The sequence below is a fragment of the Cydia strobilella genome, chromosome 27, assembly GCF_947568885.1.
Source record: "Cydia strobilella chromosome 27, ilCydStro3.1, whole genome shotgun sequence".
Taxonomy (NCBI): domain Eukaryota; kingdom Metazoa; phylum Arthropoda; class Insecta; order Lepidoptera; family Tortricidae; genus Cydia; species Cydia strobilella.
In genome coordinates this window covers 6,160,633-6,186,856 of record NC_086067.1, presented here as the reverse complement: position 1 = coordinate 6,186,856, position 26,224 = coordinate 6,160,633, and the positions used below count along the sequence as shown (strand labels likewise).

Genomic DNA, 26,224 nt, shown 5'->3' with positions numbered 1-26,224 from the left:
CGCCTAATTACTGTTTTTTGATGGACACTTTTCATACATAGAGATTTGGCTCCTTTATATAGTCTCCATGACTTCAATCGCGCGTAAAGATCACACGCACACACTTTTTTTTTTAGGGGAAAAAGGCATAGGTATTACGCATATACCACTCGGGCGCGGGGATGAACAGTAACATATTCATCTTTTGCATTTTTTTAACTTTATAAATTATAAACTGTAATAGATGTCATATATTAAAGACAAAGTGACGAAACCCTCCAGTGGTGAAGGCCGGATTGGAATCGGCGTCTTTAGCAATCCGGGCTAACGCCATGAACCCCTAGGCCACCTCGCCACGGCGGAACCGGTCCCAAGGTCCCAATTTCTCGACTAAATATCTAAACTAAACATCTATACAGAAACTGCACAGGACCGGGATCAGTAGCGAACTGTCGTGTTGGAGGCCAAGACACACTTTGGGTCGCTGCGCCAGAGGAGTAAGTAAGTAAGTAAGTAAACATCTATACACAACTTTGGGAACATTAAAATTAAATTAAATAGTGTGACTATAAAAAAACACAAATCAAAATATTTAATAAAATAATTTGATTTGTTCCCAAAGTTGTGTTTAACTTTATAAGTTGACGAATTTTCTCATGAGTTTCTAGAAATTTTCGGGAAATTTTAAAAAAGATTGTTCAGCCACTTGCACATTGCTATTCCAGACTATAATCAGGAAAATCCCAAAATATGTATGGGTGTTTTCTTGCCTCACTCTCTCTTCTTCCTCGCATTATCCCGGCATTTTGCCACGGTTCATGGGAGCCTAGGGTCCGATTGACAACGAATCAAGAATTGATGTAGGCACTAGTTTTTACGAAAGCGACATCTGACCTTCCCGAGGGGAAACTAGGCCTTATAGGGATTAGTCCGGTTTCCTCACGATATTTTCCTTCACTGAAATGCGACTGGTAAATATCAAATGATATTTCGTACATAAGTTCCGAATGGTTCCGGGTGTTTTCTTACCATTACCGTAAACCAGGTCTTCGCTGTCTAAGCCATTCGCATGCTTCACCAGCACCAGTGTCTTCGTGTCAGTGGCGCTTTCGGCGAAGTCGATGACGTCATCGGACCTCAGTCGCACCGACCAGGAAGGGGAGCTCTGGAATATTTCCAAAGGTTCCCATCAATGTAATGTATTCCTAAACCTGGACCACCTGGACCAAGTTCAAAACCCGATTTTTAACATTGTAAACGTCAGATTACGAAAATGCGTACAAATAATAGGGTAGTTGACTATTAGACTTATATTGACCGGCATATAAACCGTGATTACCTTTTGTATTGTTTATGAGCTCCCGATATTTCGACGCAGTTACATGCATCTTGTCACCCGTGAACAAAATATCGAGAACTCATAAACAATACAAAAGGTAATCACGGTCTATATTCCGGTCAATATACTTATAGTGAAACTAACCGTGAATCATTCAAAACTCTTAGTTGACAATTTTTTTATTGGTATTCAGTCATATCTAAATCTGACACGCTCGAGTAACTACAAAAATCCCCTCTTGGGCTCCCCTACCATGAGTAAAAAATGAGGGCATATCAGTCTTATCTTACCTCTATGTAATCCCCAGAAGTCCGCTCCAGCCAAACTTGCAGAATATTATCAGTTTCATTCCCCGCCGTTTGGTCAAAGGGACCCGTTAAAGTCACTTTTAGGGTCACTCGCTCTAGGGTGCAGTTTAACGGGTATACTGAAAAGAAAAATGTATGGATCAACTTTTTTGATGTTAACAGATTCAAAAAGGGCCATGTATTGGCCCTGTGCGGAGTTCGTGGTGGGGGCAAATACAAGCGACGCCAACGCACGACGTTGTGAAAATATGAAATTTCGTGGGACGACCCTGCCGGGCTATGATGCTTTGTCACCATTTCATTTATCATTGTATAAGTGAAAAGACGGCATATCTGATAAGTGATTTAATTCGGTATAAAGTCGCGAGGATAACGTATAAGTGACAAATGATAGCGAAGAGGTTTTGAAAAATGAATTTTAAGCTCGATGACTTAAGGTGTATTTTAAAGAATAGATTGTTAAATCACATTCTACCACTTATCCATGTACAAATGACATAGACAGTTATAAATTATCCATGGTTTGAGCTTTTGAAAAATCAATTCTAAACAATTTTACTTAAAGTGTATTTTAATGAATATTTGGCTAAATGACATCCTATCACTTATCTATGTACATGTGATATTGATAGTTAAAAATTATCCATGGTGTAAGCTTTTGAAAAATAAACTCTAATTGAGTTTATTTAAGGCGTTTATTAAAGTAAAACTTTTATACCGTCGCCTCAAATTTAACCGTCTTTAGCATGTCGCATTACAGCAGTAGTAAAATTCTACTTTAATCATATAATATATATGTAAAAAATTTCTTTTAAAATGGAAATATGCAATGTAAGAATTTTGTGCTACGGTTTGAAATTGTGTTACGATTACGACCCTATCGAATTCATTGTTTACCGATGTCCCCGAAGGCGCCTGTAAAAAACTAGGCCTACCCATTGGAGTGCCGGCTTTCGCCTGCCGTAAGGCCCCTTTCGTTTCGACGCCCTGTCTGAGGCCTAGCGCTCCGGCTCCGACCAAGTCCCCGCTGCCGCCGCTAGTCGCGACGGTGCACCGTGCACCACACATCGAGAGAGTATCGACTCTGCAGTATCGTGCCAGACGTTAATTGTGAATTGTTTAGTTATACGTAATTATATACTGTGGTTTGTGTTTGTTATTTGATATAAGTTTCTCATTTACTATGTTACTATTTTATGGTGTTAGATGCAATGAGTTCTCTGTCTGAGTCGTCGTGCCCCTTACTGTCTTGACTCGTCGCGAGTGTTCACATCCCGAGGTCTTAAGTCGCATATTACTCGTAAACACAAAGATGTTCCCCACCTTATGCCTCCGCAACCCGCCGGCGAGGCCTCTGTTCGCTTTAATATCACACCACCAGCTCCAGCTTCACAAACACATAGCTGTAGCCTGGACCAACTTGTTTCATTAAGGGTCAGTGCGAGTTTTTCCCCACATTCCAAATGGGGCGAGGAGTATCGCCGCTAGTAACTGATGTAGTATCATTGATAATTGCATTACAATTAATGGATTGAACGAATGGTTCGCCCTCCTATCTTTTTCCTACAGAGCCCTACGAACGCCTGTATCAGAAGAAGCAGGATTTCTTACCGCCATGCCATTTTAAATGCGTCTATCTTTTTCAAACATGCATGAATTAGGTATTTTATTTAGTAACTAGCTTTTCCATGTGACTCTGATCCTATTAGCAGATGCTTTTAGGGGTAAAAGCTATCCTATATGTTCATCTTATGAATGATACTTTTTGTTCCGCCATGTAAACAGTAATCTTCATTTAAGAGTCCCGGGCAACCTCGGCCGAATTTCACCTTCCCATACAAGCGGAGTTTCGTTCTCATTTTAAAACTACGTGTTGGATTTTAATGAAACCTTGCATATACGATAACATGAGGTATATCTAGGTCTGTAATTAGTTTATATAGCTCTCGTAAACTTAAACGAGATAGAGCAAAAACAAGTTTTCTATAAAAAACTTATATTCGCTGTATTTTTTATACTATGGTATCTGAAGCTACATGAAACAATTACAGCCGGGCTAGCACATGTTTGGCGCGAGAGTATCTCGTCACGACATAAAATACCCGACCCCCTTTAATTCATACAGAAAGACGGGTAGTCTATCTCGCGGCGAGATACTGTCGCGTCAATCATTAGGTAAGGGAAATTAGCTAAAATTACGGCATAATTAATGGAAGACTTTTTTAAATTGGGATATGTACGTTATGGACCGAAGTTATTTTTCATCAACCCTCCCCATCCCTCCCCCCTCTGCTTCACCCCCCCACCGGGCCCGGGCCCGTAACCCGGTTTTTCTCAATTTTTAAGGAAACCGTTCAAGATACAGAAAAAGTGTGTAGGAACGAAGTGATCCTTAATAAATTTGCTATTAATCTCTTATACACACCACAGTGCTATCACTTATAGTTTTTGTGCAATCTGTCACCAAAGATGAAATTTTTTTAGCATTTAACGTTTTTTTCTTTTTTAAGATAACTTTTCTCAAAAAATACTCACGATATCGCCCAATTTTGTTTTATTTAAGTAAATAGTTAATATGTTCTTTAAAACGAAGTATTATTTATTATTAAACTCCTTCATTTGACGATTTTATGCCATTTTGAAAATACATCCTCGTCAAACATATTCAAAGTCAGCGAATATCCTTATTAACCACTTGTCTGTATGAAACGGACCCTAACCGAAATTCATACCTAAAGCACAACCCGAGGGTGAACCCACGATTTTCGACCACCACATACATATGAAAAGTAATGAGCGAAAGAGATATAAGTAGATAGTTGGATTTTGCTGTTAGGACACTCTTTACGAATGGGAAACGTAAACATTTCAAAAGTTCCCTACGTGTGTCCAATGTATATGGTTCCGTGGTTACTTTTTAGGTTTCCGTACTCAAAGTGTAAAAACGGGACTCTATTACTAAGAATCTACTGTCCGTCTGTCTGTCACCAGGCTGTATCTCATAAACCATGATGACAACACGTGCGCTTGTTTTTTAAGAAATTCAGCACCTGAATAGATATCCAGGTCAATTTGGTATAAATTCAGATATTCTTTGTCAAATAAACTGGTCGGAATGTCTATCCTACCTATTCATAAACTTTGTCTTAAACTGAAACTGAAAAGTCCAGACTCAAGGTTTGTCAGAGAGCAATGGAACGCAGCATGCTGGATGTTCGTAGAACCGACCAACCGAGCATATTACATATAAACACCGCACTGCGATCCAAAACCGGTATTGTGGATGTGGGCATGAAGGTCGCAAAGCTATAAGTGGGCTAAATGGGGCTGGGCAGGGCACGTTGGCCGAATTAACGAACTAGCCACATACTGGATCCCACAGGATGGACCTCGGAGCAGAGGAAGACCAAAATAGAGATGGCAGGACACTTATTTAGAAAAGAAGTGGGAGTGTGCATTGGACAATTTGGATAGGACTAAATAGCGGTGAGAGGGAAGGCCTTTGCCGAGCAGTGGAACACTCTTATATATGTATAGGCTAGTAAAAATCACACAAAATAGGTGACATAGACAATAAAACAATTCCGATTGGTCTAAATTAATTCCGTGACCATAAGTGCTGAATATCTGAAAAAAAAGGCATAGAGCATGTCGGGCCATGCTCATTGTAGGGCTCCGTAGTTACCCGTCCGTCACAATAGGCTGCCTTGAATGGAGCCTATTAGTAAGTAACAACATAACATAACAGGCAAAAGGGAGTAGGTGCATACCTTCGCAACGCTTTGTACATAGGTACGTCTTTTTACTAAGAAGGGAAGTTTTAGCGATAAGTCAAAAACGACTTTTCATTGAATGTCTTTCTACAGCTCTACATTCACGATATTTTTTTTTGTTTTGAACCCATGGTTCAAATGATACATAAGTCTAGATATTTAACTCCAAAAACTGGTATATTTCACAATTTATATTCCACAAGTCTTTTTCGCTGATCTTAGCAGAACAAACGAAAGATGTACTATCCTCACAAAAAGACCTTAAACCAAACTTCACGGTAGAATATGATGGAACTTGCATTAATTCTAACTTAAGATCACATCAATGCACCATATTCTGACAAATAAATACTTTTCATTTCATTTCATTTCAAATCCCCTTCTAGTATTCAAGTCCATGTGTTTCCACTTATCGTGCCCAGTGAGCACTACGATAAGTTAATCAAAGGCTAGCCGTCAAAAATCGACTATATGTCTAATTATCCAACAATCGTAGCCATTTACCGGCTATTGCTGTCAAAGTGGACAAAAGTGTATAAAAATGTATAAATCTGGACAAGTGTCATATATATCATTTAACTTATCCACTTATCATCAAATTTTAAGGTGGAAATTTAGACAAATGACATATTATCCAACGACCATGTTATGCAGTATATCATTTACCGGCTATCGTTGTCAAAAGTGGATAAGACGTCAAAACTGGATAAAATGTCAGTTTTATCATCATTTATACAGCTATATCATTTATACAGTCGAGCATCATAGCCCGGCAGGGCTCGGAACCGGTATTTTTTAAAAACCTATTTTATGCTAATTACGTAGGACTGAATCATGTATTTAAGAAACAATTTTGCATTATTAAAACGTCCCATTAAAAATGAAATTATAAACAAAAGAACGAAAAAGAACGTAATAATACCGGTATTTTTGTATGGAGCAAATACCGGTTTCCGACCCCTGGGGACGACATCTATATACTACTAAATTTTACCCGCGACTTCGTCTGCTTAGAGTTAGTAATTTGGGTAGCTTATTTTTTATCCGATCTGCTTTTTATCGATTGCCCATACAAACTTCCACCCGCCTTTTCACCCCTTTAAAGAATGATTTCTGGGATAAAAACTACCCTATGTCCTTCCCCGGGACTGAAACTATCTATATACCAAATTTCAACTAATCATAATCATTGGTTCAGCGGTTTAAGCGTGAAGAGGTGACAGACAGACAGACACACTTTCGCAATTATAATATTAGTATGGAAGTATGGATAGTATGGATTTGGCAGCTGCTAACTGTCAAAAGCAACATGTCCGAACGTATATGACCAATTTAATTCACCTTTAACTTCTCCTTCCTTCACTGCTGTGTGCAGCACCACGTCTGTCTTTTCTCTGTTGAGGAGCAGGGATGCTGTCAGGAACACCCATCCTGCCACCAGGATTGACAGCTTGACCACTTTCAGCGTGCGGTCCACCTTGAACATTTACAAACATACATTATTGACAGCGTTAGCGAACGTCTTCGTTTCAGCTTAGGCAAAAATGATGTCCTATGTCCAGATGTTCTCCTCTGCAGGCATTTTTCAACCAATTCTCACGAATTTCTTTGGAAAAAGTTCAAAATGGTGGAATTTGACATAAAAGACTTAAGTAGCCTAGCCTTAAGCCAGGGTCATTGCAAGTAGGGCTAGACTTTTCGCTGCCAGCCGTAGTTCAGGCCATGCTAGGCAGCGAAAGTGCGTGGGAGACTGTGCTCACGTTCTGCGAGCACGTCATGAGAGATAAGGAGGCGGCCGAGCGCGAACGGGAAGTCCAGGCCGAGGCTGACCCAAGGCGCCGCCGCCGCATAGGCCGCAGACGTGCCGCTCATGAGCGGAAGAGCGGAACCTGCCGCCCTAATGAGAGCCAGCGGGCGGTGGACACGGGGGCGTCCCCGCCCATGACGCTGGCTCCCGAGATGGTAAGCGCGACCTAGTGTCCTGGAAGCGCTTCCACTGGGTAGGTCAGGAGAATAAAAAAGAGCTATCCTAGGCAGGATAGCCGCTGCGGGGTCGCGGACGCATTGCGTGAGCTTCCCCGTAACCCCGCAACCACAGCGGCGAGAGGACACCATGGGGTTTAGTGGGTAGTGGGGCCTCTATACAGCCCTGAGTCCCACATAACCGTCCGGGCCCGGCGGTATGCGTGAAAGCATTCCCCATGTAAAAAAAAAGGGTCATTGCGAGTTCGGTGTGATAATGACCCAACGAAGTACCTAGTATTTTAAATTGTTACATTTTACATTTAATTTAAGCTTATAAATATTTTGACCAGAGAGATATTTTGATGTGATACAGTTCATATAGTCAGAAATGATTATATCCGCAGTAGAACTAGGGTCACCGACATATCTCGCAAAATCTTAAGTGGCAGTGGGCGGGGCACATTGCTCGCAGAACTGATGGCCGGTGGGGCCGGAAGGTTCTGGAGTGGCGTCCGCGTACCGGAAGACGAACTGCCGGTAGGCCTCCAACGAGATGGAGCGACGACCTGGTGAAGGTCGCGGGAATTCGGTGGATGCGAGCGGCACAGGATCGGTCGGAGTGGCGAGCCTTGGGGGAGGCCCATTGCGGAAGAGTACTTCGGCGTTCCTGGGACCTCGCCGTATAGCAGTGAGGCGGCAACAGAGGGGGTTTAGTGGGTAAACCATGGGTCCCATTAGCCTGTATGGGAGTCCCACATAACCATCCCAGGCCCGTCCCTGCGCCTGGGTGGTATGCGTAACGCATTCCCCCTCTATAAAAAAAAAAAGGCCTATGTCCAGCAGTGGACGTCTATCGGCTGACATGATGATATTTTGACCATCACTCTGACCTAGTTGACAGTGTCCTGCCTATGAAGCCGATGATCCCCGATGAATGCCGATAAGGAGTGTCACATAATAGGTACCTGCTTTTTTCTCGCTGATCTGACTTTTTTTGCCTCTTGTGTGTGTAAAGGCTCCAATAATCTGAAAATTAAATTTTAAGCATGAATATAAGATACTTAACTTTTCGTGTAACAATCTGTTAATTAAGGAAGAGTGGTGTTGCCGAACACAGGCAAATTTTGCTTACCGGGCAGCACTATCCCCTACTTATAAACACCTGTATATTTTACGAAAATAAATAATTTTAACATTAATTTTACCTTAAAAAGATCTATATTTTATTGCTTATAAATTTGCTTATTTGAGACAATATGTATCAGCTTTTTGACCAGAGAACTTTTTACTATGACTTACCTATTATCACATCCTTTTGCAGGGGCATCACTATTGGCTACGTTTTCTTTACTTTTACTGATTTCTGTGGGATTTTTGTTAAATATTGACTTGTCGCCATCTTGATTTTCAGTGGACTCCAGTTTTCCTGAAATTATAAGGTTACACTTTCGATTATGAGGGTGAAACTCGATTTACAGAGACATTTGTTGATATTCTTACAAAAACCTAAACAAACAAAAACAGTAAATCATAACTCATTATTGGTAGACTTATCTCTTCGCAATAAGGTTTGTAAAAGGGTAAGTAGTTAGTAATTTAACTGTCTCAAAAATAGCATTTAACTTATTTGTTCAATGACACATTTATGTGTACATAAAATTTTAGTCGCAGTATGTCTCTAGAAAAACGTAATGACACTTACAACCAGTAAGTCTGACAACCGAATGTAAAACTGAAATTAGACTAATTTCCAACTACTTGACAGAATAGTCAATATGGGTTAAACAAAATCTATGCAAGTTTCTGACCTACACTAATTTCAAAATACAGGATTGCCCAAAAATACGTTTACAAAGAAATAAAACTATGAAAACGGATTATATCGCGTATATTGAATTTATAATTGAATTTATGATATTATAAATTCAATATACGCGATATAATCCGTTTTCATAGTTTTATTTCATGAGTAACTATCGCGGTAACCGAAGACAATATTACGTTTACAAAGCTTTTATTTACTGTGCATATTGTAATTGTCTTAAATAACAAACGTTTGCCTTTGTGTATCAAAGCCAAAGTATAATTTTGAAGATAATACGATTTGTTCCAGTTAAAAATGATTGTCTCACTATGGTGTTGTTCATTCAGATGCTTTAAGGGCGCCAGAGACGGGTCGTACCTACTTGATGGTGTCTGGCAGGTCCAGCCACACCTCGAGGCTGTCCGGCGTCAGGTCACTACAGACCATGGAATAAACACAGGTCGAACTTGATGGTGCCTGGCAGGTCCACCCACAGCTCCAGGCTGCCCGGCGTCAGGTCACTACAGACCATGAAATAAACACTGCTGTATGTATATATGCCTCACCATGGTGTTGTTGATACAAATGCTTGAACGGTGCCAGAGACGAGTCGTACTTGATGGTGTCTGGCAGGTCCACCCACACCTCCAGGCTGTCCGGCGTCAGGTCACTACAGACCATGGAAACACTGCTGTAAGTGCTGTATGTATATATGTCTCACCATGGTGTTGTTCATACAGATGCTTGAAGGGCGCCAGAGACGGGTCGTACTTGATGGTATCTGGCAGGTCCAGCCACACCTCGAACCTAAAGTATACATTTATGTATGTGTATATGCCTCACCATGGTGTTGCTCGTACAGATGCTTGAAGGGTGCCATAGACGAGTCGTACTTGATGGTGTCAGGCAGGTCTAGCCACACCTCGAGGCTGCCCTGCGTCAGGTCACTGCAGACCATGAAACACTGCTGTATGTATATATGCCTCACCATGGTGTTGTTCATACAGATGCTTGAGGGCGCCAGAGACAGGTCCAGTGTACCTCGAGGCTGCCCGGCGTCAGGTCACTAGAGACCATGGAATGGAATAAACACTGCTGTATATATATGTCTCACCATGGTGTTGTTCATACAGATGCTTGAAGGGCGCCAGAGAGGGGTCGTACTTTATGGTGTCTGGCAGGACCACCCACACCTCCAGGCTGCCCGACGTCAGGTCACTACAGACCATGAAATAAACACTGCTGTATGTATATATGCCTCACCATGGTGTTGCTCATACAGATGCTTGAAGGGCGCCAGAGACGGGTCGTACTTGATGGTGTCTGGCAGGTCCACCCACACCTCAAGGCTGCCCGGCGTCAGGTCACTGCAGGAGACCATGGAATAAACACTGCTGTACACACTTTGGTGGCCATCTTGTTTCTTTTTCAACTTTTTAAACAGTCCAGCCATAAAGTTATAATAGTCACTTTTGTGGAGGCACTGTGATGTCAGTCTTGAATTATTCAAAAATTAAGCAATGATAACGGGAGTTTCTGTTTGAAAATTTTCACAGTTACCCACACAGTGTTCACATATATTGCTCTTGGGTATACACCCAACTTACTAAGAGACGTAAAAAGGTTAGTTTAATACGCTGAATTAAGGTAGCTTTCGTTTTATTAGAGATGATGATGATGATGCTCTTCTGACCGATTTCGGCCACAGCGACTGTGTGCTCTGTAGTAGGCAATTTTTAATTCGCGTTATTAGCGTTCACGTTAGAGATAAGAAAATATCAAATAATATTAAATAGCGTTATTCATAAATGCTTGTGAATTCTAACAAGCCCTTGATAATCGTTGTCCCTGTCATTTTGACATTTGTGTTTGTCAGAAAGGGACAAAAATTAACAGAAGTTTTCTAAGTTTTATGAATAAGGGGGAAGCTTAGATACACCCAAACCCCAAACCCGTCGAAATAGTCGGCCAATGGTCATACACAATGTATGGACTGACGTTTATCTGACATGGCTATCATGACGTTACGTATACATTTGACGTTCCCCTCCCCCGCAAAAATTGGCAGACTTTTTTGTACAGCAAATTACAGACAAGGCGTCTCCGTTGGTTATATCCCTTCGAGGGGGGAGAGAATGTTATTCTCTTACAAATTCGCATTCTACCTTATTATTATGTAGGTAGTGCCCTTTTGATTATAAGTATAGAAAATAAAAGTAAAGCACATCGAGGGAGTTTATATGAATTTTGAAATAGATTAGTCTGCGATTTTATTTAATGTGAAAATTAAGTGTTTATAACATTTAAAACTTTCGCGTTCTTGAACGCGACACGCGATCGACAGCCCGCCTGCTTCCGGCCGGGCGTCCCTACACTACAACATCGCGTTTTGAACACATATTAAATCACATTTAAAATCTGGTCTATCGAGAATTTATTTTGTTACCTCTATTTACCGAAGTTTCGACACAGGTTTCACTGGTCGTGGTCGCGGCTAACTGATGTCCCAGCAAAAATAAATAAATCCGCGATAGACCCGATTTTAAATGTGATTTAATATGAATTAAGTATTTATTATATAACTATAATTGTTTTGTTAATACTGTTAAAATTGTATCAAAAAAATTATCGATTTATAAAAGCGTTTGCGGTTAAAAATTGCTTATTTACCCAACGAACCCTAAAATCGGAACCCATGCTTGACCTACATGAGCTAACTTCTAAATATAGGTAGACCTTTGTCCTTTATATAGCCTTTCGTGGGTATGTGGTTAGTCTAAAAAATATTACATGGAGTGTTTACTGTTGTGTGTTTAAGTTTATTTAGTTCTGTTAATGAGTTGTCTGGACAAATAATCATAAATAGCCTTAACATATACGGAGTATTAAGTAAATATAGGCAAAAATAGATATAACTCCGTAATAGATGGATACAGTCTAAGGAAAAAACGTGCCTCGAAAATCAAGGAAATTTGATTCTCGATCAGAGGGCGCTACTAGCTTTGGCCAACTGTCGTATAGATGGCGTTGACGGTTTCGTTTGTTATTTAACAATTTTAACGCATATCAGTGAAAGAACATGGGTCAAAATCATAAAAATAACTAATGCACATAAAAAAAATCATTTATCTATATTTAAATACATTCTATCGTATTTTTATAAATCTTCATTTTTAGTTTTAAAGTGTGTCGACAGATGGCAGTGAATTTACTGAGGTTACAAAATTTACTATGACAGTAACGCTCTAAAGTATGTGTATAAGTATGTGGTTAGTCAAAAAAATATTACATGGAGTGTTTACTGTTGTGTGTTTATTTAGAGTTCTGTTAATGAGTTGTCTGGCAAATAGTCATAAATAGCCTTAAAATATACGGAGTAAGTACATAAAGGGTACACGTTATTACAAAGGCAAGTGCCGTATTAAGTTACCATATTGTTCACATACCTATACAGGATGTTAATTTAGTCTTCTGGTGAATATCATACTATACTAATTATACTATACACCGTGGCGATCATACTGAGCAAGCTTTTGATCCTGGACAGGAATGGGATCGATTGGCATCAAAAAAAAAGTTTGTCAAAAATGACCGTTTTCTCGGACCCTGTATGTTTTTTCCAAAATCTGTAAACGCCAATCTTTATTAATTTGAAATCGAAGGAAGGTCTCCTAAGACCATTTTCGCCTTGCAACACGGGATCTGGTAGCTGCCCTCACTGACCCAAAATCTATTTCCACCCTGTATATAATATTCACCACGTAAATTGCACGTGACATTAACACATTAACATCCTGTATAGTTAAGAAAAATCAACTCTTTCAAATATAATTTTATACAATCGTGATATAACAGTGCTGAGTGGCCTAATGAAGGTACGAGAAAGTTAGGTAAGTATCTCAGTAGTACAAAAAACATTAACACGTGCATAATATATGAATAGGTATTACTCATGAAATAGTCGCGCGTTAGTGTCTTTTTCACTGGACCGCGGCGCCACATGATTGGTCAAATTCATTATAGTTGACTAAACCGTTTCGAAATTAATATTATAGTTGAGTTGGGACGTTGGGAGCACATACAAAAAAAATACCCAATTACAGTTTGGTATACGAAATTTTAATTCAACCATTACAGTCAACGAGAATAAAAACATTTTTATTACACCAACATCTGTTAGTAAATAATTACCACCAGTGTAAGCATTAGCTATGAAACAAGGTAATATTTAACATTCTACCAAGCAAACAGTTCCATGAATTCAATGTCAAGGTATGAAGCTGTCTTTTATAGCCACTAAAAGTTTACTGTTTACTAACATTTGTACCGGCGTGAAGTTAGCAGCCTAAAGCTGGCAGCCCAAGATAATCCAACCAAATTAAGATGTCATTTTATATACCTCCTGTACACTCACATATTAAGCATTTTCAAGAGCATATACAACATGTTTTTAAAAGAAATTTGACTTTTTTATCACAACTGAAAGTGTTAAGCCCAAAAAGGGCCAAATTATTCACAAAACACATAGGGCAGCTAACTTCACAAACAGGCAGCCTACAACGTTTCTTCAATGGTTTCGTTATTTTTAGGGACACTGTCCAGATTACACTTTGCTTCTAGTATCGTAAGAAGCGGCATAAAAAACTCTTTCAAATGAGGTATAAGTCGTGAACATTGAAAGAGTATGGCTACCTCAAAATCCAGAATAACACCCAGCAGCCTAAAACTTTTTCAGAGTTTGTCAAGGTTTCGATGAGAAGCTGTCTAGATTACACTTTGTGTCTAGTATCGTAAGAAGCGGCATCAAAAACTCTTTCAAATGAGGTATAATTCGTGAACATTGAAAGACCGTGGCTACCTCAAAATCCAGAATAACACCCAGCAGCCTAAAACTTTTTCAGAGTTTGTCAAGATTTCGATGAGAAGCTTTCGAGATTACACTTTGTGTCTAGTATCGTAAGAAGCGGCATCAAAAACTCTTTCAAATAAGATATAATTCGTGAACATTGAAAGAGTATGGCTACCTCAAAATCCAGAATAACACAAAGCAGCCTAAAACTTTTTCAGAGTTTGTCAAGATTTCGATGAGAAGCTGTCTAGATTACACTTTGTGTCTAGTATCGTAAGAAGCGGCATCAAAAACTCTTTCAAATGAGATATAATTCGTGAACATTGAAAGAGTATGGCTACCTCAAAATCCAGAATAACACCCAGCAGCCTAAAACTTTTTCAGAGTTTGTCAAGATTTCGATGAGAAGCTGTCTAGATTACACTTTGTGTCTAGTATCGTAAGAAGCGGCATCAAAAACTCTTTCGAATGAGATATAATTCGTGAACATTGAAAGAGTATGGCTACCTCAAAATCCAGAATAACACCCAGCAGCCTAAAACTTTTTCAGAGTTTGTCAAGATTTCGATGAGAAGCTGTCTAGATTACACTTTGTGTCTAGTATCGTAAGAAGCGGCATCAAAAACTCTTTCAAATGAGATATAATTCGTGAACATTGAAAGAGTATGGCTACCTCAAAATCCAGAATAACACCCAGCAGCCTAAAACTTTTTCAGAGTTTGTCAAGATTTCGATGAGAAGCTGTCTAGATTACACTTTGTGTCTAGTATCGTAAGAAGCGGCATCAAAAACTCTTTCAAATGAGATATAATTCGTGAACATTGAAAGAGTATGGCTACCTCAAAATCCAGAATAACACCCAGCAGCCTAAAACTTTTTCAGTTTGTCAAGATTTCGATGAGAAGCTGTCTAGATTAAACTGTGTCTAGTATCGTAAGAAGCGGCATCAAAAACTCTTTCAAATGAGATATAATTCGTGAACATTGAAAGAGTATGGCTACCTCAAAATCCAGAATAACACCCAGCAGCCTAAAACTTTTTCAGAGTTTGTCAAGATTTCGATGAGAAGCTGTCTAGATTACACTTTGTGTCTAGTATCGTAAGAAGCGGCATCAAAAACTCTTTCGAATGAGTTATAATTCGTGAACATTGAAAGAGTATGGCTACCTCAAAATCCAGAATAACACCCAGCAGCCTAAAACATTTTCAGTTCGTCAAGATTTCGATGAGAAGCTGTCTACATTACTCTTTGTGCATTACATTACATTACATTACAGTACATTACAGTACATTACAATCATTTTTTTTTTACGATAAGCAATTGAAATTAGAGTTTAAATGGATTTGTTATACAATTTCCATTCTGATATTTGACTCTCCATTCCATAAATAAAGATTCTTTTGCTTGAATTGTTAATTGAAAGTACCCTTAACATATACTATAAAAATGTATACATAGTCATGTTTTTAAAAAAACATGCATTTTACTTTCCTCGTATTCGAAATGAAAAGTAGAGTGTTTAACTCGGGTGAAAGGCATCCTTTCTGCCTCGGACTATTGACGCTCTCACTGCGTTCGAGCGCCAAAATACCTCGGTAGAAATTAATGCCTTTCATCCCTTGGTTAACAATCTACTATTCTGTAACTCTTTGAACATTTCATGATTTACATTTAAACGAGGAACGTACCCGCAGAGCTTAGACTTGTCTCGCGCAGTCATTGTACGTTGAAACTTCTTATCCAAGCTTGCTACGGTGAACTCGTAGGTATAAAACAGTTCCTTTTTAGTTTCGATCCCGACAAAAAGACAATTCGACACGATTTCTTTGCCAACAGGCTCCAAATTTAAACTTTCTATTATATCGCGACGTAAATAAGTCTTCTGTGCGCCCGAATCAATAAAGCATCGTACCGGTATACATTTCTTATCGTATTCCGGGGTTCGAATCCCGGCAGACGCATTTATTTGCGTGATGGGCACGAATATTTGAAGGGTACACGGAAAGAACATGTCTAGTCACTTTTTTCGGAAAATGAGATTTTCATTTCAAAATGTAGAGCTCTTAATGAACTATTAGTTATATCTTTTGCTACCACTGTATAATATATGTAACACAACTTTTTTTTTAGTTAAAAAAGACCTGGTCACGGAATTACCATACATTTTGACATGGTTCCAAATTTTAAAACCGCGATTATTCAACATGTTACTAAATTGACTAGACATGTTTTTTCCGTGTACCCTTAATTTGTTCTTGCGTCTTGGATGTTTTTTATACAAATTCATTTGAAGTAAGAAGCGGCATAAAAAACTCTTTCAAATGAGGTATAAGTCGTGAACATTGAAAGAGTATGGCTACCTCAAAATCCAGAATAACACCCAGCAGCCTAAAACTTTTTCAGAGTTTGTCAAGGTTTCGATGAGAAGCTGTCTAGATTACACTTTGTGTCTAGTATCGTAAGAAGCGGCATCAAAAACTCTTTCGAATGAGATATAATTCGTGAACATTGAAAGAGTATGGCTACCTCAAAATCCAGAATAACACCCAGCAGCCTAAAACTTTTTCAGAGTTTGTCAAGATTTCGATGAGAAGCTGTCTAGATTACACTTTGTGTCTAGTATCGTAAGAAGCGGCATCAAAAACTCTTTCAAATGAGATATAATTCGTGAACATTGAAAGAGTATGGCTACCTCAAAATCCAGAATAACACCCAGCAGCCTAAAACTTTTTCAGAGTTTGTCAAGATTTCGATGAGAAGCTGTCTAGATTACACTTTGTGTCTAGTATCGTAAGAAGCGGCATCAAAAACTCTTTCAAATGAGATATAATTCGTGAACATTGAAAGAGTATGGCTACCTCAAAATCCAGAATAACACCCAGCAGCCTAAAACTTTTTCAGTTTGTCAAGATTTCGATGAGAAGCTGTCTAGATTAAACTGTGTCTAGTATCGTAAGAAGCGGCATCAAAAACTCTTTCAAATGAGATATAATTCGTGAACATTGAAAGAGTATGGCTACCTCAAAATCCAGAATAACACCCAGCAGCCTAAAACTTTTTCAGAGTTTGTCAAGATTTCGATGAGAAGCTGTCTAGATTACACTTTGTGTCTAGTATCGTAAGAAGCGGCATCAAAAACTCTTTCGAATGAGTTATAATTCGTGAACATTGAAAGAGTATGGCTACCTCAAAATCCAGAATAACACCCAGCAGCCTAAAACATTTTCAGTTCGTCAAGATTTCGATGAGAAGCTGTCTACATTACTCTTTGTGCATTACATTACATTACATTACAGTACATTACAGTACATTACAATCATTTTTTTTTTACGATAAGCAATTGAAATTAGAGTTTAAATGGATTTGTTATACAATTTCCATTCTGATATTTGACTCTCCATTCCATAAATAAAGATTCTTTTGCTTGAATTGTTAATTGAAAGTACCCTTAACATATACTATAAAAATGTATACATAGTCATGTTTTTAAAAAAACATGCATTTTACTTTCCTCGTATTCGAAATGAAAAGTAGAGTGTTTAACTCGGGTGAAAGGCATCCTTTCTGCCTCGGACTATTGACGCTCTCACTGCGTTCGAGCGCCAAAATACCTCGGTAGAAATTAATGCCTTTCATCCCTTGGTTAACAATCTACTATTCTGTAACTCTTTGAACATTTCATGATTTACATTTAAACGAGGAACGTACCCGCAGAGCTTAGACTTGTCTCGCGCAGTCATTGTACGTTGAAACTTCTTATCCAAGCTTGCTACGGTGAACTCGTAGGTATAAAACAGTTCCTTTTTAGTTTCGATCCCGACAAAAAGACAATTCGACACGATTTCTTTGCCAACAGGCTCCAAATTTAAACTTTCTATTATATCGCGACGTAAATAAGTCTTCTGTGCGCCCGAATCAATAAAGCATCGTACCGGTATACATTTCTTATCGTATTCCGGGGTTCGAATCCCGGCAGACGCATTTATTTGCGTGATGGGCACGAATATTTGAAGGGTACACGGAAAGAACATGTCTAGTCACTTTTTTCGGAAAATGAGATTTTCATTTCAAAATGTAGAGCTCTTAATGAACTATTAGTTATATCTTTTGCTACCACTGTATAATATATGTAACACAACTTTTTTTTTAGTTAAAAAAGACCTGGTCACGGAATTACCATACATTTTGACATGGTTCCAAATTTTAAAACCGCGATTATTCAACATGTTACTAAATTGACTAGACATGTTTTTTCCGTGTACCCTTAATTTGTTCTTGCGTCTTGGATGTTTTTTATACAAATTCATTTGAAGTAAGAAGCGGCATGAAAAACTCTTTCAAATGAGGTATAATTCGTGAACATTGAAAGACCGTGGCTACCTCAAAATCCAGAATAACACCCAGCAGCCTAAAACTTTTTCAGAGTTTGTCAAGATTTCGATGAGAAGCTGTCGAGATTACACTTTGTGTCTAGTATCGTAAGAAGCGGCATCAAAAACTCTTTCAAATAAGATATAATTCGTGAACATTGAAAGAGTATGGCTACCTCAAAATCCAGAATAACACAAAGCAGCCTAAAACTTTTTCAGAGTTTGTCAAGATTTCGATGAGAAGCTGTCTAGATTACACTTTGTGTCTAGTATCGTAAGAAGCGGCATCAAAAACTCTTTCAAATGAGATATAATTCGTGAACATTGAAAGAGTATGGCTACCTCAAAATCCAGAATAACACCCAGCAGCCTAAAACTTTTTCAGAGTTTGTCAAGATTTCGATGAGAAGCTGTCTAGATTACACTTTGTGTCTAGTATCGTAAGAAGCGGCATCAAAAACTCTTTCGAATGAGATATAATTCGTGAACATTGAAAGAGTATGGCTACCTCAAAATCCAGAATAACACCCAGCAGCCTAAAACTTTTTCAGAGTTTGTCAAGATTTCGATGAGAAGCTGTCTAGATTACACTTTGTGTCTAGTATCGTAAGAAGCGGCATCAAAAACTCTTTCAAATGAGATATAATTCGTGAACATTGAAAGAGTACGGCTACCTCAAAATCCAGAATAACACCCAGCAGCCTAAAACTTTTTCAGAGTTTGTCAAGATTTCGATGAGAAGCTGTCTAGATTACACTTTGTGTCTAGTATCGTAAGAAGCGGCATCAAAAACTCTTTCAAATGAGATATAATTCGTGAACATTGAAAGAGTATGGCTACCTCAAAATCCAGAATAACACCCAGCAGCCTAAAACTTTTTCAGAGTTTGTCAAGATTTCGATGAGAAGCTGTCTAGATTACACTTTGTGTCTAGTATCGTAAGAAGCGGCATCAAAAACTCTTTCAAATGAGATATAATTCGTGAACATTGAAAGAGTATGGCTACCTCAAAATCCAGAATAACACCCAGCAGCCTAAAACTTTTTCAGAGTTTGTCAAGATTTCGATGAGAAGCTGTCTAGATTACACTTTGTGTCTAGTATCGTAAGAAGCGGCATCAAAAACTCTTTCAAATGAGATATAATTCGTGAACATTGAAAGAGTATGGCTACCTCAAAATCCAGAATAACACCCAGCAGCCTAAAACTTTTTCAGAGTTTGTCAAGATTTCGATGAGAAGCTGTCTAGATTACACTTTGTGTCTAGTATCGTAAGAAGCGGCATCAAAAACTCTTTCGAATGAGATATAATTCGTGAACATTGAAAGAGTATGGCTACCTCAAAATCCAGAATAACACCCAGCAGCCTAAAACTTTTTCAGAGTTTGTCAAAATTTCGATGAGAAGCTGTCTAGATTACACTTTGTGTCTAGTATCGTAAGAAGCGGCATCAAAAACTCTTTCAAATGAGATATAATTCGTGAACATTGAAAGAGTACGGCTACCTCAAAATCCAGAATAACACCCAGCAGCCTAAAACTTTTTCAGAGTTTGTCAAGATTTCGATGAGAAGCTGTCTAGATTACACTTTGTGTCTAATATCGTAAGAAGCGGCATCAAAAACTCTTTCAAATGAGATATAATTCGTGAACATTGAAAGAGTATGGCTACCTCAAAATCCAGAATAACACCCAGCAGCCTAAAACTTTTTCAGAGTTTGTCAAGATTTCGATGAGAAGCTGTCTAGATTACACTTTGTGTCTAGTATCGTAAGAAGCGGCATCAAAAACTCTTTCAAATGAGATATAATTCGTGAACATTGAAAGAGTATGGCTACCTCAAAATCCAGAATAACACCCAGCAGCCTAAAACTTTTTCAGAGTTTGTCAAGATTTCGATGAGAAGCTGTCCAGATTACACTTTGTGTCTAGTATCGTAAGAAGCGGCATCAAAAACTCTTTCAAATGAGATATAATTAGTGAACATTGAAATACCGTGGCTACCTCAAAATCCAGAATAACACCCAGCAACCTAAAACTTTTTCAGTTTGTCAAGATTTCGATGAGAAGCTGTCTAGATTACAATTTGTGTCTAGTATCGTAAGAAGCGGCATCAAAAACTCTTTCAAATGAGATATAATTCGTGAACATTGAAAGAGTATGGCTACCTCAAAATCCAGAATAACACAAAGCAGCCTAAAACTTTTTCAGAGTTTGTCAAGATTTCGATGAGAAGCTGTCTAGATTACACTTTGTGTCTAGTATCTTAAGAAGCGGCATCAAAAACTCTTTCAAATGAGATATAATTCGTAAACATTGAAAGAGTATGGCTACCTCAAAATCCAGAATAACACCCAGCAGCCTAAAACTTTTTCAGAGTTTGTCAAGATTTCGATGAGAAGCTGTCTAGATTACACTTTGTGTCTAGTATCGTAAGAAGCGGCATCAAAAACTCTTTCAAATGAGATATAATTCGTGAACATTGAAAGAGTACGGCTACCTCAAAATCCAGAATAACACCCAGCAGCCTAAAACTTTTTCAGAGTTTGTCAAGATTTCGATGAGAAGCTGTCTAGATTACACTTTGTGTCTAGTATCGTAAGAAGCGGCATCAAAAACTCTTTCAAATGAGATATAATTCGTGAACATTGAAAGAGTACGGCTACCTCAAAATCCAGAATAACACCCAGCAGCCTAAAACTTTTTCAGAGTTTGTCAAGATTTCGATGAGAAGCTGTCTAGATTACACTTTGTGTCTAGTATCGTAAGAAGCGGCATCAAAAACTCTTTCAAATGAGATATAATTCGTGAACATTGAAAGAGTATGGCTACCTCAAAATCCAGAATAACACCCAGCAGCCTAAAACTTTTTCAGAGTTTGTCAAGATTTCGATGAGAAGCTGTCTAGATTACACTTTGTGTCTAGTATCGTAAGAAGCGGCATCAAAAACTCTTTCAAATGAGATATAATTCGTGAACATTGAAAGAGTATGGCTACCTCAAAATCCAGAATAACACCCAGCAGCCTAAAACTTTTTCAGAGTTTGTCAAGATTTCGATGAGAAGCTGTCTAGATTACACTTTGTGTCTAGTATCGTAAGAAGCGGCATCAAAAACTCTTTCAAATGAGATATAACTCGTGAACATTGAAAGAGTATGGCTACCTCAAAATCCAGAATAACACCCAGCAGCCTAAAACTTTTTCAGAGTTTGTCAAGATTTCGATGAGAAGCTGTCTAGATTACACTTTGTGTCTAGTATCGTAAGAAGCGGCATCAAAAACTCTTTCGAATGAGATATAATTCGTGAACATTGAAAGAGTATGGCTACCTCAAAATCCAGAATAACACCCAGCAGCCTAAAACTTTTTCAGAGTTTGTCAAAATTTCGATGAGAAGCTGTCTAGATTACACTTTGTGTCTAGTATCGTAAGAAGCGGCATCAAAAACTCTTTCAAATGAGATATAATTCGTGAACATTGAAAGAGTACGGCTACCTCAAAATCCAGAATAACACCCAGCAGCCTAAAACTTTTTCAGAGTTTGTCAAGATTTCGATGAGAAGCTGTCTAGATTACACTTTGTGTCTAATATCGTAAGAAGCGGCATCAAAAACTCTTTCAAATGAGATATAATTCGTGAACATTGAAAGAGTATGGCTACCTCAAAATCCAGAATAACACCCAGCAGCCTAAAACTTTTTCAGAGTTTGTCAAGATTTCGATGAGAAGCTGTCTAGATTACACTTTGTGTCTAGTATCGTAAGAAGCGGCATCAAAAACTCTTTCAAATGAGATATAATTCGTGAACATTGAAAGAGTATGGCTACCTCAAAATCCAGAATAACACCCAGCAGCCTAAAACTTTTTCAGAGTTTGTCAAGATTTCGATGAGAAGCTGTCCAGATTACACTTTGTGTCTAGTATCGTAAGAAGCGGCATCAAAAACTCTTTCAAATGAGATATAATTAGTGAACATTGAAATACCGTGGCTACCTCAAAATCCAGAATAACACCCAGCAACCTAAAACTTTTTCAGTTTGTCAAGATTTCGATGAGAAGCTGTCTAGATTACAATTTGTGTCTAGTATCGTAAGAAGCGGCATCAAAAACTCTTTCAAATGAGATATAATTCGTGAACATTGAAAGAGTATGGCTACCTCAAAATCCAGAATAACACAAAGCAGCCTAAAACTTTTTCAGAGTTTGTCAAGATTTCGATGAGAAGCTGTCTAGATTACACTTTGTGTCTAGTATCTTAAGAAGCGGCATCAAAAACTCTTTCAAATGAGATATAATTCGTAAACATTGAAAGAGTATGGCTACCTCAAAATCCAGAATAACACCCAGCAGCCTAAAACTTTTTCAGAGTTTGTCAAGATTTCGATGAGAAGCTGTCTAGATTACACTTTGTGTCTAGTATCGTAAGAAGCGGCATCAAAAACTCTTTCAAATGAGATATAATTCGTGAACATTGAAAGAGTACGGCTACCTCAAAATCCAGAATAACACCCAGCAGCCTAAAACTTTTTCAGAGTTTGTCAAGATTTCGATGAGAAGCTGTCTAGATTACACTTTGTGTCTAGTATCGTAAGAAGCGGCATCAAAAACTCTTTCGAATGAGATATAATTCGTGAACATTGAAAGAGTATGGCTACCTCAAAATCCAGAATAACACCCAGCAGCCTAAAACTTTTTCAGAGTTTGTCAAGATTTCGATGAGAAGCTGTCTAGATTACACTTTGTGTCTAGTATCGTAAGAAGCGGCATCAAAAACTCTTTCAAATGAGATATAATTCGTGAACATTGAAAGAGTATGGCTACCTCAAAATCCAGAATAACACCCAGCAGCCTAAAACTTTTTCAGAGTTTGTCAAGATTTCGATGAGAAGCTGTCTAGATTACACTTTGTGTCTAGTATCGTAAGAAGCGGCATCAAAAACTCTTTCGAATGAGATATAATTCGTGAACATTGAAAGAGTATGGCTACCTCAAAATCCAGAATAACACCCAGCAGCCTAAAACTTTTTCAGAATTTGTCAAGATTTCGATGAGAAGCTGTCTAGATTACACTTTCTGTCTAGTATCGTAAGAAGCGGCATCAAAAACTCTTTCAAATGAGATATAATTCGTGAACATTGAAAGAGTACGGCTACCTCAAAATCCAGAATAACACCCAGCAGCCTAAAACTTTTTCAGAGTTTGTCAAGATTTCGATGAGAAGCTGTCTAGATTACACTTTGTGTCTAGTATCGTAAGAAGCGGCATCAAAAACTCTTTCAAATGAGATATAATTCGTGAACATTGAAAGATTATGGCTACCTCAAAATCCAGAATAACACCCAGCAGCCTAAAACTTTTTCAGAGTTTGTCAAGATTTCGATGAGAAGCTGTCTAGATTACACTTTGTGTCTAGTATCGTAAGAAGCGGCATCAAAAACTCTTTCGAATGAGGTATAATTCGTGAACATTGAAAGAGTATGGCTACCTCAAAATCCAGAATAACACCCAGCAGCCTAAAACTTTTTCAGAGTTTGTCAAGATTTCGATGAGAAGCTGTCTAGATTACACTTTGTGTCTAACATTGAAAGACCGTGGCTACCTCAAAATCCAGAATAACACCCAGCAACCTAAAACTTTTTAAGTTTGTCAAGATTTCGATGAGAAGCTGTCTAGATTACACTTTGTGTCTAGTATCGTAAGAAGCGGCATCAAAAACTCTTTCAAATGAGATATAATTCGTAAACATTGAAAGAGTATGGCTACCTCAAAATCCAGAATAACACCCTGCAGCCTAAAACTTTTTCAGTTTGTCGAGATTTCGATGAGAAGCTGTCTAGATTACACTTTGTGTCTAGTATCGTAAGAAGCGGCATAAAAAACTCTTTCAAATGAGGTATAAGTCGTGAACATTGAAAGAGTATGGCTACCTCAAAATCCAGAATAACACCCAGCAGCCTAAAACTTTTTCAGAGTTTGTCAAGATTTCGATGAGAAGCTGTCTAGATTACACTTTGTGTCTAGTATCGTAAGAAGCGGCATCAAAAACTCTTTCAAATGAGATATAATTCGTGAACATTGAAAGAGTATGGCTACCTCAAAATCCAGAATAACACCCAGCAGCCTAAAACTTTTTCAGAGTTTGTCAAGATTTCGATGAGAAGCTGTCTAGATTACACTTTGTGTCTAGTATCGTAAGAAGCGGCATCAAAAACTCTTTCGAATGAGGTATAATTCGTGAACATTGAAAGAGTATGGCTACCTCAAAATCCAGAATAACACCCAGCAGCCTAAAACTTTTTCAGAGTTTGTCAAGATTTCGATGAGAAGCTGTCTAGATTACACTTTGTGTCTAGAATCGTAAGAAGCGGCATCAAAAACTTTTCATTTCGAATACGAGGAAAGTAAAATACATGTTTTTTTAAAAACATGACTATGTATACATTTTTATAGTATATGTTGAGGGTACTTTCAATTAACAATTCAAGCAAAAGAATCTTTATTTATGGAATGGAGAGTCAAATATCAGAATGGAAATTGTATAACAAATCCATTTAAACTCTAATTTTAATTGCTTATCGTAAAAAAAAATTAATTGTAATGTACTGTAATGTAATGTAATGTAATGCACAAAGTGTAATGTAGACAGCTTCTCATCGAAATCTTGACGAACTGAAAAAGTTTTAGGCTGCTGGGTGTTATTCTGGATTTTGAGGTAGCCATACTCTTTCAATGTTTACGAATTATATCTCATTTGAAAGAGTTTTTGATGCCGCTTCTTACGATACTAGACACAAAGTGTAATCTAGACAGCTTCTCATCGAAATCTTGACAAACTCTGAAAAAGTTTTAGGCTGCTGGGTGTTATTCTGGATTTTGTGGTAGCCATACTCTTTCAATGTTCACGAATTATATCTCATTTGAAAGAGTTTTTGATGCCGCTTCTTACGATACTAGACACAAAGTGTAATCTAGACAGCTTCTCATCGAAATCTTGACAAACTCTGAAAAAGTTTTAGGCTGCTGGGTGTTATTCTGGATTTTGAGGTAGCCGTACTCTTTCAATGTTCACGAATTATATCTCATTTGAAAGAGTTTTTGATGCCGCTTCTTACGATACTAGACACAAAGTGTAATCTAGACAGCTTCTCATCGAAATCTTGACAAACTCTGAAAAAGTTTTAGGCTGCTGGGTGTTATTCTGGATTTTGTGGTAGCCATACTCTTTCAATGTTCACGAATTATATCTCATTTGAAAGAGTTTTTGATGCCGCTTCTTACGATACTAGACACAAAGTGTAATCTAGACAGCTTCTCATCGAAATCTTGACAAACTCTGAAAAAGTTTTAGGCTGCTGGGTGTTATTCTGGATTTTGAGGTAGCCATACTCTTTCAATGTTCACGAATTATATCTCATTTGAAAGAGTTTTTGATGCCGCTTCTTACGATTCTAGACACAAAGTGTAATCTAGACAGCTTCTCATCGAAATCTTGACAAACTCTGAAAAAGTTTTAGGCTGCTGGGTGTTATTCTGGATTTTGAGGTAGCCGTACTCTTTCAATGTTCACGAATTATATCTCATTTGAAAGAGTTTTTGATGCCGCTTCTTACGATACTAGACACAAAGTGTAATCTAGACAGCTTCTCATCGAAATCTTGACAAACTCTGAAAAAGTTTTAGACTGCTGGGTGTTATTCTGGATTTTGAGGTAGCCATACTCTTTCAATGTTCACGAATTATATCTCATTCGAAAGAGTTTTTCATGCCGCTTCTTACTTCAAATGAATTTGTATAAAAAACATCCAAGACGCAAGAACAAATTAAGGGTACACGGAAA

At 38.2% G+C, this 26,224-nt stretch overlaps 1 protein-coding gene across 1 annotated transcript in view; it reads right to left on the bottom strand.

Annotated features, from left to right (window-relative positions):
• LOC134753600 (P protein-like) overlaps nt 1-26,224 on the bottom strand; it is a 96,430-nt gene that overhangs the window by 16,761 nt on the left and 53,445 nt on the right. The window contains exons 3-8 of the mRNA XM_063689524.1: nt 10,432-10,535; nt 8,664-8,790; nt 8,330-8,390; nt 6,741-6,876; nt 1,609-1,745; nt 1,009-1,144 (exon numbers count right to left, since the gene is read on the bottom strand). Coding sequence (XP_063545594.1) covers nt 1,009-1,144; nt 1,609-1,745; nt 6,741-6,876; nt 8,330-8,390; nt 8,664-8,790; nt 10,432-10,535 — 701 coding nt within the window. The remainder of the gene's footprint in view (nt 1-1,008; nt 1,145-1,608; nt 1,746-6,740; nt 6,877-8,329; nt 8,391-8,663; nt 8,791-10,431; nt 10,536-26,224) is intronic.